At 37.0% G+C, this 16,899-nt stretch overlaps 1 protein-coding gene across 1 annotated transcript in view; it reads left to right on the plus strand.

The window, feature by feature from the left end:
* The window catches only part of CAMKMT (calmodulin-lysine N-methyltransferase), a 406,766-nt gene that overhangs the window by 5,370 nt on the left and 384,497 nt on the right, over positions 1 to 16,899 (plus strand). Inside the window, exon 2 of the mRNA XM_025353820.1 lies at positions 6,192 to 6,364. Coding sequence (XP_025209605.1) covers positions 6,192 to 6,364 — 173 coding nt within the window. The remainder of the gene's footprint in view (positions 1 to 6,191; positions 6,365 to 16,899) is intronic.

Consider the following 16,899-nt stretch of genomic DNA (forward strand, 5'->3'; position numbering starts at 1 on the left):
TTCCGAGTAGCTGGGACTACAGGTGCACACCACCACGCCTGGCTAATTTTTGTATTTCTTTTTTTAGCAGGGATGGGGTTTTGCCATGTTGCCCAGGCTGGTCTCGAACTCCTGAGCTTAAGCATTCTGCCCACCTCAGCCTCCCAAAGTGCTGGGATTACAGGTGTGCCACCATGCCTGGCCTGTTGCTGTGTCTTAAAAATGGGAAACAATATAGCTTCTGCATATAAAGGATAAGGTTTTCTGGTTTTTACTTGCATCCCTGAGCATAGATTCATATATAAATATAGGGATTCAGAGTTCTGTTTACTGTTCTCCTAACTGTAGGGTAACTGGAATTGGCCATTTTTGTTGGGGGGATCCCAAATGTCAGTATCTACAGGTCTTTTTTTCTTGTTCCAGTATCCCAGAAAGGAAACCAGGTTAAGCATCCCTAATCCAAAAATTCAAGATCTTAAATGCTCCAATATCTGAAACTTTTTGAGAGCTGACATGTTGCCACGAATGGAAAATTCCATGTTTGACCTCATGTGACGAGTTGCAATTAAAATACAATCAAAACTTTGTTTTGTGCATAAAATTATTTTAAAAATTATATAAAATTGCCTTCAGGCCATGTGTATAAGGTATATATGAAAAATAAATGAATTTCATGTTTAGACTTGGGTCCCATCCCAAGCCTTCTCTTTATGTTTTGCAAATATTCCCAAATCCAAACAAATCCAATATCTGAACAAATTCAAAATCCAAAATACTTCTGGTTCCATTTTGAATAAGGTGTACTCATTCTATATTGCAGTCTCTCTGGCAGATATGACTCGCTGCCTATTATCTAGAAGCTAAGTGAAGGAAAAGGATATTGATCAGAATGAAGAGCCTGTTATACTACTTTAAGCTGTACTTGATGTTTAAGATCAGAACTGTCACTCATCTTCTCTAGAAATGTACCTATCAAAGTTCCATTGTGGGGAAGTGTAGTTGCCTGGTGTTGATGATGTAATCAGGGCATCTAGCTACTCTTCTAAAAGTTTTTCAACCAGTACTTTTGTGTTTAGCCTTACTCCTCTATCCCACTGGTACATCTGGTCTTCATAAGTGTTTCCGTATAGTTATGATCAGTTTAGTTAGTTCTGAAGTAAACAAACATTTCAGGTTAATAAATGGGTCTTCGACTTCCATTGTGTTCAGTTTCATACGTTGTTTACCTAATGGGTTTAGGGACCTTAGGACTTGATGTCTTTTTTTTTTTCTTCTGATACTTAATCTTTTGACATGAACTTACTTGGCATAGCATTGATATTTGACTAAATGGCTTATTGACTTACTTAGGAGAATGAGAAAATGCCTTGACTAATTCCTTCACCCCAGATAATTTCATTTGAATATTATTTAATTATATAACATGGGTATTTGAAGGAGGTCTTCTAAAAGTGGTAGATGATAAGGTTATAATCTACCTTAAGGTTAACTTGATGGGAGATTTGAGTATCCTCTCAGTTCATAAAACTACAAATATTATTGATGGCCTTAAAATAACTGTATCTTCTTTTTAAAGAAACATCAAAAGTAATTTGACTTGATCTCCTATTGTAATTACTTTTACCTAACATGGATTATATAAATGTCTTATTTGTTCTAAATATGTTGCCTGTTACTTTCATTGAATATTAGCTTGTTGTCATATTGTAGATCATATAGATCATGCAGATCATACTAAACTATGAAAGCCCCTTCCAGTATTATACATGTGGTAACTTAAATTATTTTTTACATTAGTGGTTTATGGTGCCATTACCTTGACATCAGAGTACCTTGGTGCCTTTACCTTGACATCAGAGTAATTTAGACTATAAAAAGGTATTTACTGTTTGGAGTTTAATTGGGCAAGATTGAAGACAATTTATAATATCTACATTTTATATTTTTAAAAATTTAATACTTTGTTTTTTCCTAAGAGTAAACTCTGTTGAGTAGTTTGTTTTTCTTCCTGTTGCCCATAGTTGACAGACAATAATAAGACCCTGTATTATTATTATTATTATTATTATTATTATTTTTAAACAGAATCTTGCTCTGTTGCCCAGGCTGGAGTACAGTAGTGCAATCTGGCTCAAACAATTCTCATGCCTCCTGTGCCTTCTGCCTCCCAGGCTCAAGCAATTCTCGTGCCTCAGCCTCCCAAGAACCTGGGATTACAGGTGCATGCCGTGCACTGCCTAATTCTTGCATTTTTAATAGAGATGGGGTTTCACCATGTTGGCCAGGCTGGTATTGAGCTCCTGGCCTCCAGCGATCTACCCACCTTTGCCTCTGAAAGTGCTGGGATTATAAGCATGAGCCACCATGCCTGGCTAGGACCCTGCGTTTGATTAAGGCTTTTAAACAATTAAAAATAAATAAAACCTTCAAAGACAGGCTACCTTTTCTGATCCTCCATTTAAAAAACTAACCTTCTGGCCGGGCGTGGTGGCTCAAGCCTGTAGTCCCAGCACTTTGGGAGGCCGAGACGGGCGGATCACGAGGTCAGGAGATCGAGACCATCCTGGCTAACATGGTGAAACCCCGTCTCTACTAAAAATATAAAAAACTAACTTTGCGAGGTGGCGGGTGCCTGTAGTCCCAGCTACTCGGGAGGCTGAGGCAGGAGAATGGCATGAACCCGGGAGGCGGAGCTTGCAGTGAGCTGAGATCCAGCCACTGCACTCCAGCCTGGGCAACAGAGCGAGACTCCGTCTCAAAGAAAAAAACAAAACAAAACTAACCTTCTAAAACTTCTACATTGTATATAAAATTTAAACATATTTTTCTTATGAGATATATTCATACTGACATATTTTCTCAATTGTTTTGATCTCAGTTTGCCCTTCTACACATAAGAATTATGCATTGTTGGAATAAGGGTTCCTTTTTAGAAAATACAAACCACTCTAGCTACTTTAAGCAGAAGGGGGTTTAGCATAGTGAATTAAGTGCTTACAAAATCATTGGAGAAACAGTCTAAGAATGAATCCCAGAACAGCCGAGTCCCAGCACAGTATAAAGCTGAAATTGGCCAGCCGAGAGAAATACTGCCTCTACCACAATGAAGAACCTGAAGCTATCTCAGGAAGCTTCAGGTTGATGAACAGGAAGCTGCTGTGCCATGACTATAGATTCTAGAAGCATACCTTGCTTCTAGATCTGTACCAGGAGAGGTGATGCCACTTGTGCTTCCTCTCACTCTCCATTAAATTAGAGTCAACACTGGGACCTCTGTTAAAGCTGCTTCAGAAAAACCAAGTATCTTTACAACTATTCTAACCAGCACAAGTTGGTGAATTATAGTTAACACCATCTTTCCTCCTTTCAAATCTCATGTTAGTGCATCTGAATAGTTAAACCAAAATCACACCTGAAACGCTGGCTGCTAAGGATTCCGGGAAATACAGTTTCTAACTTTCCAGCTCTATAAAATAGAAAGGTATCTTGGAAGCTGGAATGGATAGGTGATGCCAGTTTATCATATTCTGTACAAGCAGAGGTATTAAGAGTATAGGGTCTGTAGTCAGGCAGCTTGTATTTTAACTTTAGGTTTGCCTCTTGTGAACTCTCCGATGTTGGGCAAATTACGTAACTGCCCTGTGTTCTAGTTTTTTCTCTCACGTAATGGGTATCTATCCCATAGTGTTGTTTGAGTATTTAATGAAGAATGTGGTAAGACTTACATTAATTCTTACTCAGACATTTCATATAATTTTCTTGTGAGCAATCTGGGCCTGGATTATTCTTTGTGGTAAGTTTTATATGTATGAATTCAGTTTTTGAAATAGTTTAAACAATTGGGATTTTCCATTTCTTCTTGTGTCAGTTTTATTAGTTGTGTTTTTCTAGAAATTTGTCCATTTCATCTAAATTTTCAAAGTTAGTTTTCACAAATATCCCTTCATTATTGTTTTTTAACATCTACAGGATTTATATTATAGTAATCTCCCTATATCACATTGATACTTCTTCCTTTTTTTCTTATTAGTCTTATTAAGGATTTATCAATTTTATCAATCTTTTCAAAGAAACAACCTTTGGTGTTATTGATTCTCTCTCCTATGTTTGTTTTCTATTTCATTAACTTGTACTCTTTCAGGAATCTAATTTGCTTATTTTTCAAATTTTTGCAATGAATGCTTATTAACTTTTGACCTTTCCATATTTTTTTCTATAAGCCTGGATTTAGCTGCATGTTATATGTTTTGAAATGTATTTCTATTATTCAATTCAAAATTACTTTATAATTTTCTTTGTTTTTTTTCAGAGATAGAGCCTCACTCTGTCACCCAGTTTGGAGTGCAATGGCTTGATCATTGCTCACTGCAGCTTCAGACTCCTAAGCTCAAGCAATCCTCTTGCCTCAGCCTCCTGAGTAGTTAGGACTACAGGCACACACCACCACATCCTGCATAATTATTTTTATTTTTAAATTTTTTTGAGACAGAGTCTCGCTGTTGTCACCCAGGCTGGAGTGCAATGGTGCAATCTTGGCTTACTGCAACCTCCGCCTCCTGGGTTCAAGCGATTCTTCTGCCTCAGCCTCCCTGTTAGCTGGGATTACAGGCCCGCACCACCACGCCTGGCTAATTTTTGTATTTTTAGTAAGGATAAGGTTTCACCATGTTGGCCAGGCTGGTCTCAAACTTCTGACCTCTGGTGATCTACCCGCCTCGGCCTCCCCAAAGTGCTGGGATTACAGGCATGAGCCACTGTGCCCAGCCTATTTTTATTTTTTGTAGATATGGGGTGTTGTCATGTTGCTCAGGCTGGTCTGGAACTCCTGGCCTCAAGCAGTCCTCCTGCCTCAGTCTTCCAAAGTGTTGGGATTACAGGCATGAGCCACTGCACCTGGCCTATAATTTTTATTGTGTGTTATTTTTCTGGTTCATAGGTTATTTATAAGTACATTGCCTAGTTTCCAAATATATTTGGCTTTTTAAATATCTTTTTATTTATTTTTGTTTGCTTATGAGTCAGAAGTTATTTTATATCTAAGATTTTTCTATCATGGGAAATGTCAAACATGTATAAAACTAGAGAGAAGAATATAATAATCATTCAGGTACTGATAAGCTTCAGCAATTTTAACTCATGAACAATGGTGTTTAATCTCACTTCTCCCATTGCCCCCCACACCATTATTTTGAAGCAAATCTCACATGTCATTTTTTTCTTCAGATGTTTCATTATGAACTTATAAAAATGACATTAAAAAATCACAATACCACATCAACCCAAAATAATTAATTGATGTCATGAAAGAACTGATCAGTTTTCAAATTTTTCTCATTTTGTCATAATTTTTCTTTATAATTTGATTATTTTAGAATAGGATCCAAATAAAATCCAAACGTTATTATTGGGTTATATCTCCCACACTTTAAAATCTGTCTTTCAGCAACACCAGCAAAATTATTCATTAGGCTAAAACATACATACCTTGCATACTCAATATATCTCCCCATTCCTAGGTAAGTTTTGAAATTCAATTTTTCTCTCCTAGCTCCATAGGCTATTAAAGATGCAACTAATCTTCTCGATTCTTTCTTTTGGAATTGACAAATATCCCCAGGAGAAAAGTGGTTGCAAAAGTCAGAGTAACCTTTGTAGGTTTTCTCCTTTTAAAGATATCAGACTGCGGGCAAGGTGCGGTGGCTCACACCTGTAATCCCAGCACTTTGAGAGGCCAGGGTTGGAGATCACTTGAGCCCAGGAGTTTGAATTCAGCCTGGGTAATATAGGGAGACCCCATCTCTACAAAAAATTTAAAAAATTAGCCAGTCGTGGTGGTGCATACTTGTAGTTCCAGCTGCTAGGGAGCCTGAGGTAGGAGGATCGCCTGAACCTAGCTGGGTGACAGGCTGGGTGACAGTGAGGCTGGGTGACAAAGTAGGATCCTGTCTCAAAAAAAAAAAAAAAAAAAATATATATATATATATCAGATTTGTGAATCTTCACTATCTTTGCTCTGTGATGTCTTGAAGTAATGTTTTAAAATATTTTGTTCATCTTTTATAGTTATCTTCAGTAGGAGATATATGTGAATTATCTAATCTGTCATTATTGGAAGGGAAAGTCCCCTTACCACTTAAATTTTGAACATTTTGAACACTTAACTTACTATGTGTTTATATAACATGACTGCAATATTTGGTTTTATTTCAAAGGTTCTGAAGCAAAAACACCTGGATGATTGCCTGCGACATGTATCTGTAAGAAGATTTGAATCATTTAATCTGTTTTCAGTAACAGAAGTCAAAGAAAGGGAAACTGAAAAGGAGGTTGGTGCATGGGTCCAATATACAAGCATCTTCTGTCCTGAATACAGTATCTCCATAAGGTAACCATTATTCTAGTTAAGATTTGTAAAAACTAGATTTCTCTTGGATGAGAAAAACAATCTAATAAGAATCTCATTATTTATTCTATTGAGTTTACAGACAATCTTTATCAGAACTTAGGTTTTACAACTTGTTTTAGGAAATCCTACTGTTTTAACTGGGTCTTGCTGTATTGTCAGACTAAAGAAAAAAATCCTCACGAATATAGTGTCATTTGAAGATAAGGTGGTTGCAAATCAAAGGGCTCATTTAAACATTCTGTCATAGCATATGTTTATGACAAAAAGCCGTGTTTGTTTTGAGGCAAAGAAGGCTGAAAGTGAAAACAGAATTTTTCCAAACTACCCTTCAAGTAGTAATCTGAAAAATCAAGCTTTGGTATTTTTTTCCATTTATTTATTTTTATTACTTTCAGAATAGAATCAGTCTTAAGACTAAAGGAGAAAATTCAAGTGAAAACACTGATATTATAAGAAGCATATGGACTGTTCTGACTTTAAAAATCATTAGAAAAGAGACAAGAGAGTTGCAGACTGCAGTAACGAGATACCATTTTACTGAATTAATTTTGTCTCACAGCTATATTCTAGCATGTTGCAATATTACTGTAGGTGTTTGATTTTATAAAATCTGCCTTTTCTGACAGGATTTCACATTTTGAAAGGGAGGGAGGAGCACATTTACAGTAACTGTAAGAAGAGCAAAAAACATTTTAAGTGGAAATGTGACTGAATAAGGTTTAGGTGAGGCTAGGAATAATTTTAAGAAAAAAATTTTCACAAAGGATGTCTATTTATAGTATATGTTTCTCGAGCTATTTTAGTTTAGAATATCTAAGTTTTAAAAGATATAATAGCTAAAAATTTTGGATTTGGATAAAAATTGACTAGGATGGGCAGGAAAGAACAATTAGAATCTGGTTTTATAATATTATTTTACTGAAAATGCCGAGTGGGTACAGTAGCTCATGCCTGTAATCCCGGCACTTTAGGAGGCCAAGGCGGGTGGATCACTTGACCCTAGGAGTTCAAGACCAGCCTGGGCAACATGGCAAAACCCCACCTTTACAAAAAAATACAAAAATTAAATACAAATAATACAAATAATAAAAAATACAAAAATACAAAAAAAAAAAAAAAATTGGTAGCCTGTAGTCCCAGCTACTCAGGAGGCTGAGGCAGGAGAACGGTGTGAACCTGGGAGGCAGAGCTTGTAGTGAGCCGAGATCGTGCCACTGCACTCCAGCCTGGGTGACAGAGAAAGACTCCATTTCAAAAAAAAAAAAAAAAAAGCAAAGCAGTTGGGGCATCCTAATTAGAATCTCATAATGAATGTACAGATATACCCAAAAATCTGTAAGTTTGTATCTTTTATTTGGCATTTTCTTTACTTTTATTTGATTTCTTTTTTTTTTTTTTTTTGAGGCAGAGTGTTCCTGTGTCACCCAGGCTGGAGTACAATGGCACAATCACAGCTCACAGCAGCCTCAACCTCCCGGGCTCAATCAGTCTTCCCACCTCAGCCTCCGGAGTAGCTGGGATTACAGGCGTGTGCCACCACACCTGGCCAATTTTTTTGTATTTTTAGTAGAGATAAGGTTTTACCATCTTGGCCAGGCTGGTTTTGAACTCCTGAAATCAAGTGATCCACCTGCCTTGACTTCCCAAAGTGCTGGAATTACAAGTGTGAGCCACCATGCCCAGCCTACTCCAGGTTCTACTAAGGGGATAAGCATTAGAGATGTCGGGCTGGGCACAGTGGCTCATGCCTGTAGTTTCAGCACTTTTGGGAGGCTGAGAAGGGTGGATCACTTGAGCCTAGGAGTTCGAGACCAGCCTGGCCAACCTGCTGAAACCCTGTCTCTACTAAAAATACAAAAAAAAATTCACTAGGCATGGTTGTTCATTATAATCCCAGTTACTCGGTGGCTAACACATGAGAATTGCTTGAACTTGGGAGTGGAGGTTGCAGTCAGATGAGATTGTGCCACTGAACTCCAGCCTGGGTGACAGAGTGAGACTGTCTCAAAACAAACAAACAAACAAACAAAAGAGACACTGGGGATGTTACCGTAATTGTAAACCCCATTTTCACTTTCTCAGTTCTTACCGCCTGAGATCACCTGCCACAGCTTAACAGAGAGAACACACACAGGGTGATCAGTACTTGTTATCAATACTTATTAGTTTTGTCTATCTTAAGCTATTGCTACCCATTAATTTGTCTCCTTAAAGTTTTATTAGAGTTGAAATGAATACCCCCAAGAGGGTTAATACCTAGGTATTTGTGAATTCAAAATACCTACTTGTATCTTGTTTATATAAGCAGTGGCCTTAATAAAAACTTTGACCATTATTTTCTGTCAGCCTTATATAATGATACTTAAAATGAAGGAATAATTTTCCCTTAGTGACTTTTCATCTGAAGCTAAGGTTTGAACAATGTAAAAGTTAGGTTACAAAATTCCCAAGGTTTGTTGTCGTCTTTGTCTACCTGTGGATGGTCGACTCTTTGTTTCAAATTAAATGTTGAGAGTTTTAAAATGAAAATCCATGGTATGACTCCTGGATTTTGTTTACTGACAAAATATTCTTGCCTTTCTGGGTCTTTCTTTCTTTCTCTTTTTTGAGATGGTCTCACTGTATTGCCCAGGCTGGTGTGCAGTGGCATGATCATAGCTCACTGAACTCTTGACCTCCCAGGCTCAAGCAATCCTCCTGCCTTAGTCTCCCAAGTAGCTAGGACTACAGTTACATGCCACCATGCCCAGCTAAGTTTTGTATATTTTGTAGAGATGGAGTTTTGCTGTGTTGCCCAGGCTGGTCTCAAACTGCTGGGGTCAAGGGATCTGCCTGCCCTGACCTCCCAAAGTGGTGGGATTACAGGCATGAGCCACTATGCTTGGCATTTGGTACTTTATTTCTTAGAACTTTGTAGAAGAGGCTCTTGTTATTAGATGGATGCAAGTTTATAAACGAAGAGATACCAGGAAATGTTTATACTAAAATTCTTTAATTAAAATTTCCTTTTCCCTGTCTCATAAACTGTAATCTATTGTATAAAGCTTGCTGTGTAGACACAAATTGTTCCTATCTCCCGTATTCCAACTTAATTTCAGCACAGCAGGAGTTTGCATATTCTGGAAGCTTTAAATTACTTCCATTATATATGGAACCATATAAGTGCCTGACTTATTCATTTATAAGTGTATGCATGTCTTAGGTATAGAAAAAGCTGAGAGGCCTGAACTGTCCTCCTTTGTTTGAATAAGACTGCTGTTGCTATGGTAATTGCTGAATTAGAAGGCTAGAACTCTTGGCTTTTGGCTTGTCCTGGGAACTTAGAATGGGCAAAAAGTCAAGAATGACTTTGTCTTTGACTGTGTTGCATCTTTCTATTATAACAAATGCACTACACTGAGATCATACCTTCCATTTCTAGGGAAAGAAAAAGACCAAACCCTCACCTCATTATTTTAGTTACGTAGCTTGTGAATGTTCAGTAAATAAAAACTAGTGATTAGATGGTTTGCTTATGAATTAGATGTATGGCATATTATTTTTGTATGTGTGGTATAACCTAGGTGCCTATATAGAGCTTGGCAAGGCTGGCATCTGAGACAAATATGAATACTGCATCTATATTTAAAAGCATAGTTTTAATGTTAGTAGTGATATTAACAACAGAGCTGAGCATTAGTAATAAAACAGCGTTTTTTAGGACCTGTAAAATATGATCCATACTTTCCAGAAAACTGTGAATTCCATTGTGTCACATTTTTACGGATCTTAAATCATAGATATGGGCTACTATAACTTAGTTTTCTAATTTGTTTTAAATCTCATCACAATTTTTTTACGTAGTGTGCTTACATATAAATATACTGTTTCAGTACATTGAAATGTTCCCTTAAACATTTTCCAAATTCCAATATAGTACATGTAGAAACCATCTACTAATTTCCTACAACTCATAGATATAAGACTGGAAAACATCTCTTTAGCTATTTATTTTTAAAATTTTTATTTTTTAACCACTTATTTTTGAAAGAACTCCAAAGCATCTAGAATTAAGTTTATTTGTTTGTTTGTTTGTTTATTTTGAGACAGAGTCTCACTCTGTCACCAGGCTGGAGTGCAGTGGCATGATCTTGGCTCACTGCAACCTCCGCCTCCCGGTTTCAAGTGATTTTCTTGCCTCAGCCTCCTGAGTAGCTGGGACTACAGGTGCATGCCACCATGCCCAGCTAATTTTTGTATTTTTAGTAGAGACGGGGTTTCACCATATTGGCCAGGATGATCTCAATCTCTTGACCTTGTGATCCACCTGCCTCGGCCTCCCAAAGTGCAGGGATTACAGGCGTAAGCCGCTGTACCCAGCCTAGAATTAAGTTTTTCAAACCTTCTGAAAACCTCTCCTCTTTGTTCTTCTGCAGCCTTTTAGGATGCATTCTACTCTCTGGCTTACTTTGTATTTTTGGATCAATTTTCTTTTACTCACAATACAATTTACATAACAAAATTTACTATTTTCATCATTTTAAAGTATGAAATTCAGTGGTTTTAAGTATATTTACAATGTTGTATGGCCTTCATCACTATTCCAGAACTTTTTCATTACCCTGAAAAGAAACCCCATATACATTGGCTATAACTCCTCATTCTCCTCCTTCCCCTAGTCCCTGGCAACAGTAATTGACTTTCTGACTCTATGTATCATCTGTTCTGGACACTTTACGTAAATGGAATCCTACAATATGTGGCCCTTTATGTCTGTCTGCTTTCACTGAGCATAATATTTTTAAATTTAAGATTCAGCCATATTATACCACATATCAGTGCCTCATTCCTTTTTTATGGCTAATATCCCACTGTATGGCTAATGTATTTTGTTTATTTTTTCATCAGTTGATGAACATTTGGATTGTTTCTACTTTTTGGCTATTATGAGTAATAACACTATGAATATGCATGTACAAGTTTTTGTGTGAACATATGCTTTTAATTCTCTTGGGTATGTACCTAGGAGTGGAATTGCTGGGTCATATGGTAACTCTATGTTTAACTTTTTGAGGAATAGCCAACTATTTTTCATAGCGCTGTACGATTTTATATTCTAGGAGTGTATGAGTGTTTTAGTTTCTCCCTATGCTTATCAGTGAAGCACTTGTTAATTTTTCTTCTCTTTTTAAAAAATTATAACCCTCATAGTGGATATGAAGTGATATCTCTCTGTGGTTTTGATGTGCATTTCTCTATTGTCTAATGATGTTGAACATCTTTTCATGTGCTCATTGGCCATTTGTATTTTTTTTTTTTTGAGAAATGCCTATTCAAGTTCTTTGCTTTTTTTTTTTCCTTTTTAATTTTTTATTTTCTTTCCAATGGGACTTTTGCACTCCTGTCTTTATCTGTTTTTAGTTGAGCTCTTTTTATTGTCCGAGTTATTTTTATATATTCTGGATATTAGACCCTATCATACATGTGATATTTGCAAATGTTTTCTCCTAGCCTGTGCATTTTCTTTTCACTTTCTTGATATGTAGTATCTTTGGATGCACAAAATTTTTAATTGTGATGAAGTCTAACATATCTATTTTTTCATTTGTTACCTATAATTTTAATGTCATATTTAGCCATGGCTTGCTTTTAACCTCTAGTTTCACCCTCTTGACACATTTAGGCTTCAGACTTTTCCTCTAGCAGCTTTTCTTTTTCCCTCTTCAAATAATTATCTGCCCCAGTGACTTGTTCCTCAGTCCCTACTCAGCAGGCCATTTTTAGGAAGAAACTCAAAGTTCCTCAATTCTAGGATAGCTTTAAGTGCTTGTGAAAAAAATTGTTAGGCCCTGGGGAGAAGAATCTGGCCATTGGTAATGGTTTGGGATAAAGCTTTGAAGTTTAGGACAAAGATAGAGTGAACTTTTTATACTCTGAATATGTTGGCAAAAAATTGTCATTGTTACATAACATTAATTACAAGTATAATGCTAAGACTGAAGTTTTTAAGGATTTAAGTTTGAGAAGTTTCTTTCGTCATAGGCATTACTATGGAACCACAGAGATCAGACAGGACCTAGGTAAATAGCTGAAAAACTAAGACTAGACAAGAGCTTATAGAGTTGATGCTTGAATAAAATAGATGACTCCGTGAAAAAGAACAGTTCTTAAGTTTGGAACAAATGAAAGGGAACTTGAAGTAACCAAACTGAATCTTTGTCATACTACATTGATAGCAGTTTTCATATAAGGAGAACTAACTTCTTATAGTTTTGAAAATAGTGATTATTAACATTATTCTTTCATAAGATGCCATCTTCTAGGGTTTTTAAACCCTGATAATTTCATGGATAATTGATTTTATTTTTATAAGTATCTTAGAGGTATAGGATGAGGTTTACTGTTTCTCCACTGCCTACCCCCTTAAAAAGGTCATAGGGTAAACTTTCTGTTTCTTTGCTTTGAGAAATAATGCTTTTGGCCGGGAGCAGTGGCTCACGCCTGTAATCCCAGCACTTTGGGAGGCTGAGGCGGGTGGATCACGAGGTCAGGAGTTTGAGACTAGCCTGGCCAACATAGTGAAACCCCGTCTCTACTAAAAATACAAAAATTAGCCAGGTGTGGTGGCAGACACCTGTAATCCTAGCTACTTGGGAGGCTGAGGCAGGAGAATCACTTGAACCGGGGAGGCAGAGGTTGCAGTGAACTAAGATCGCGCCATTGCACTCCACCCCAGGCGACAGTGCGAGACTCCGTCTCAAAAAAGAAATAATGCTTTCAAGAATGACAAGTTTTGCTTCAGTGATAAGTCTGGAAATCAAATTTTTTATTATGAATAGTGTTTTTAACTTTTAAAACATGTACTTCACTTCTATTATCTCAGTTTGTTTTTTAGAAATATAAAAAAATTTACCATTATTACAAAATATGTGCATGTTATTTATACTTGTTTCAGATTTAATTACAAATATTTATTTCATCCTGATATTTGAGAGAGAGAGAGAGAAAGAGAGATGCAAGAGGAAGAGAATATTCTTATTAAAATTAGGCCATAAACAATTCCCCTTTTAGCAATTTATCTTAAGTAAACAATCAGAAATAGATTTGATGTTTTCCACAAGAATGTTCACTGCAGCAATGTGCACAATAGCACAAAATTGGGCACAATCTTAAAATCTAACATAAAGTTCTGGTTCAATAAATTATGGTGCAGACATCCATTGAACTTGGAGCCATTAAAATCATGTTATGGGATATTACTTACCGATGTGGGAAACTGTTTATAATACGTAACATAATAAAACTGTTTATAATTGGTGAATAACAAATTGCAAAACAATATGGACGAGTGCTTTCAGTTCTTTAATAAAAGGAATATGTGAACATAGAATAAGATTGAAGGCTGCATACCAAAATTCTAATGTTATCTCTCCATGTTAGGATTATGAGCAGTTTTTTTCTTGAAGGAACCACATATTGCTTTTGTATTAAAACTTTTTTTTTTATTTCTATACTGTATTGTTGATAATTTTAATAGTTTCATCTTACTTTTTTTTTTTTTTTTTTTTGAGATAGAGTTTCTCACTTGTCACCCAGGCTGGAGTACAATGGCACCATCTCGGCTCACAGCAACCTCTGCCTCCCAGGTCCAAGCGATTCTCCTGCCTCAGCCCCCTGAATAGCTGGGATTACAGGTGCCTGCCACTACACCTGGCTAATTTTTGTATTTTTAGTAGAGATGGAGTTTCACCATGTTGGCCAGGCTGGTCTCGAACTCCTGACATTAGGTGATTCTACCCGCCTTGACCTCCTAAAGTGCTGGGATTATAGACGTGAGTCATCTTGCATTTTGGAGGTTAAATATTTTGCTCCTTTTCATCTTATCTCAGTATTTACTGTAGTTTTCCATATTAGTGTAAATAACCTCATCTATATGTAGAATCTTATAGGCCCAGAGAAGACAAAGAATTATTAAGTTATTATGATTGTTTTATTTGTGATTGGTGACCTTGTTTTTTTAGATTACAATACTTTGGGGCCTAGTGCTTATTTGGTCAGTCAGATTGCAAATAACTTTTTTCATCTCATTTAATCACCCTGTCAAAGAACTGGGCCTCTATGGCAGAATTAAAGAAAAGCTCTATTTTTATGGAAAGGGTAATACAATATACACGTATTCTCTTACTATGTTTTAGTTTGCTGGGCTGCCAAAACAAAACACCACATACTAGGGGGCTTAAACAACAGAAATTTAGTTTCTTGCAGCTTTGGGAGCTAGAAGTCTGAGATCAAGGTGTTGGCAGGTTTGGTTTCTTCTGAGGCCTCTTCCCTTGGCTTGCAGATGGCCGCCCTCACACTGCCTTTTCAGAGGCCATTCCTCCGTGCGTGCATGACCCTGTTGTCTCTCTGTGTCCTACCTCCTCTTTTTTTTCAGTTGATAATTTATTTTGTTTTATTTTATTTTTACTTTTTGAGACAGAGTCTCCCTCTGTTGCCCAGGCTGGAGTGCAGTGGTGCGATCTCGGCTCACTCGATCCTTTACCTCCCAGGTTTAAGCAATTCTCCTGCCTCAGCCTTCTGAGAGGCTGGGACTACAGGCGCACGCCACCACACCCAGCTAATTTTTGTATTTTTATTAGAGATGGGGTTTCACCATATTGGCCAAGCTGGTTTCAAACTCCTGACTTCGTGATCCGGCTGCCTCGGCCTCTCAAAGTGCTGGGATTACAGGCATGTGCCACCACACCTGACCCCTTTTAAAAATTTTTAATTTTAATTTTAATTTTTTCCATAAATTATTGGGATACAGGTGGTATTTGGTTACATGAATAAGTTCTTTTGTGGTGTTTTGTGAGATTTTGGTTCACCCATCAGCCGAGCAGTATACAGTGTACCATATTTGTTTATCCCTCGCCCCCCTCCCACTCTTCCCTGCAAGTCCCCAAAGTCCATTGTATCATTCTTATGCCTCTGCATCCTCATAGCTTAGTTCCCATATACCAGTGAGAATATATGATGTTTGGTTTTCCATTCCTGAGTTACTTCATTTAGAATAATAGTCTCCAATCCCATCCAGGTCACTGCAAATGCTCCTAATTCATTCCTCTTTGTAGTATTCCATTGTATATGTATATACCGCAGTTTCTTTATCCACTCGTTGATTGATGGACATTTGGGATGGTTCCATGATTTTGCAATTGTGAATTGTGCTGCTATAAACATGCAAGTGTCTTTTTCGAATAATGACTTATTTTCCTCTGGGTAGATACCCAGTAGTGGGATTGCTGGATCAAATGGTAGTTCTACTTTTACTTCTTTAAGGAATCTCCACACTCTTTCCATAGTGGTTGTACCAGTTTACATTCCCACCAGCAATGTAGAGGTGTTCCCTGATCACAGCATCCACACCAGTATCTATTGTTTTTTGACTTTTTGATTATGGCCATTCTTGCAGGAGTAAGGTGGTATCGCATTGTGCTTTTGATTTGCTTTTCCCTGATCACTAGTGATGTTGAGCATTTTTTCATATATTTGTTGGCCATTTGTCTATCTTCTTTTGAGAATTGTCTATTCATGTCCTTAGTCCACTTTTTGATGGGATTGTTTGTTTTTTTCTTACTGATCTGTTTGAGTTTGTTGTAGATTCTGAATATTGGGCCTTTGTCAGATGTTTAGATTGTGAAGATTTTCTTCCACTCTCTGGGTTGTCTGTTTACTCTGCTGACTGTTGCTTTTGCTGTGCAAAAGCTCCTTAGTTTAATTAGGTCTCAGCTCTTTGTCTTTGTTTTGTTTGTTTGTTTTGGTTTGGTTTGGTTTTTGCAGTTGCTTTTGGGTTCTTGGTCATGAAATCCTTGCCTAAGACAATGTCTGGAAGGGTTTTTCCAATGTTATCTTCTAGAATTTTTATAGTTTCAGGTCTTAGATTTAAGTCCTCAATCCATCCTAAGTTGATTTTGTATAAGGTGAGATGAGGATCCAGTTTCATTCTCTGCATATGGCTAGCCAATTATCCCAGCACCATTTGTTGAAAATGGTGTCCTTTCCCCTACTTCATGTTTTGTTTACTTTGTCAAAGATCAATTGACTGCAAGTGTTTGGATTTATTTCTGGGTTCTCTATTCTGTTCCAGTGGTCTATGTGCTTATTTTTATACCAGTACCACACAGTTTTAGTGACTATGGCTTTATAGTATAGTTTGAAATCAGGTAGTGTGATGCCTCCAGATTTGTTCTTTTTGCTTAGTCTTGCTTTGGCTCTGCAGGCTCTTTTTTGGTTCCATATAAATTTTAGAATTGTTTTTTCTAATTCTGTGAAGAATGATGGTGGTATTTTGGTGGGGATTGAATTGAATTTGTACATTGCTTTTGGCAGTATGGTCATTTTCACCATATTGATTCTACCCATCCATGAACATGGGTTGTGTTTCCAATTTTTTGTGTCATCTGTGATTTCTTTCAGCTGTGTTTTGTAGTTTTCCTCATAGGGGTCTTTTGACTCCTTGGTTAGGTATATTCCTAAGTATTTTATTTTTATTT

The sequence above is a fragment of the Theropithecus gelada genome, chromosome 13, assembly GCF_003255815.1.
Source record: "Theropithecus gelada isolate Dixy chromosome 13, Tgel_1.0, whole genome shotgun sequence".
Taxonomy (NCBI): Eukaryota; Metazoa; Chordata; class Mammalia; order Primates; family Cercopithecidae; genus Theropithecus; species Theropithecus gelada.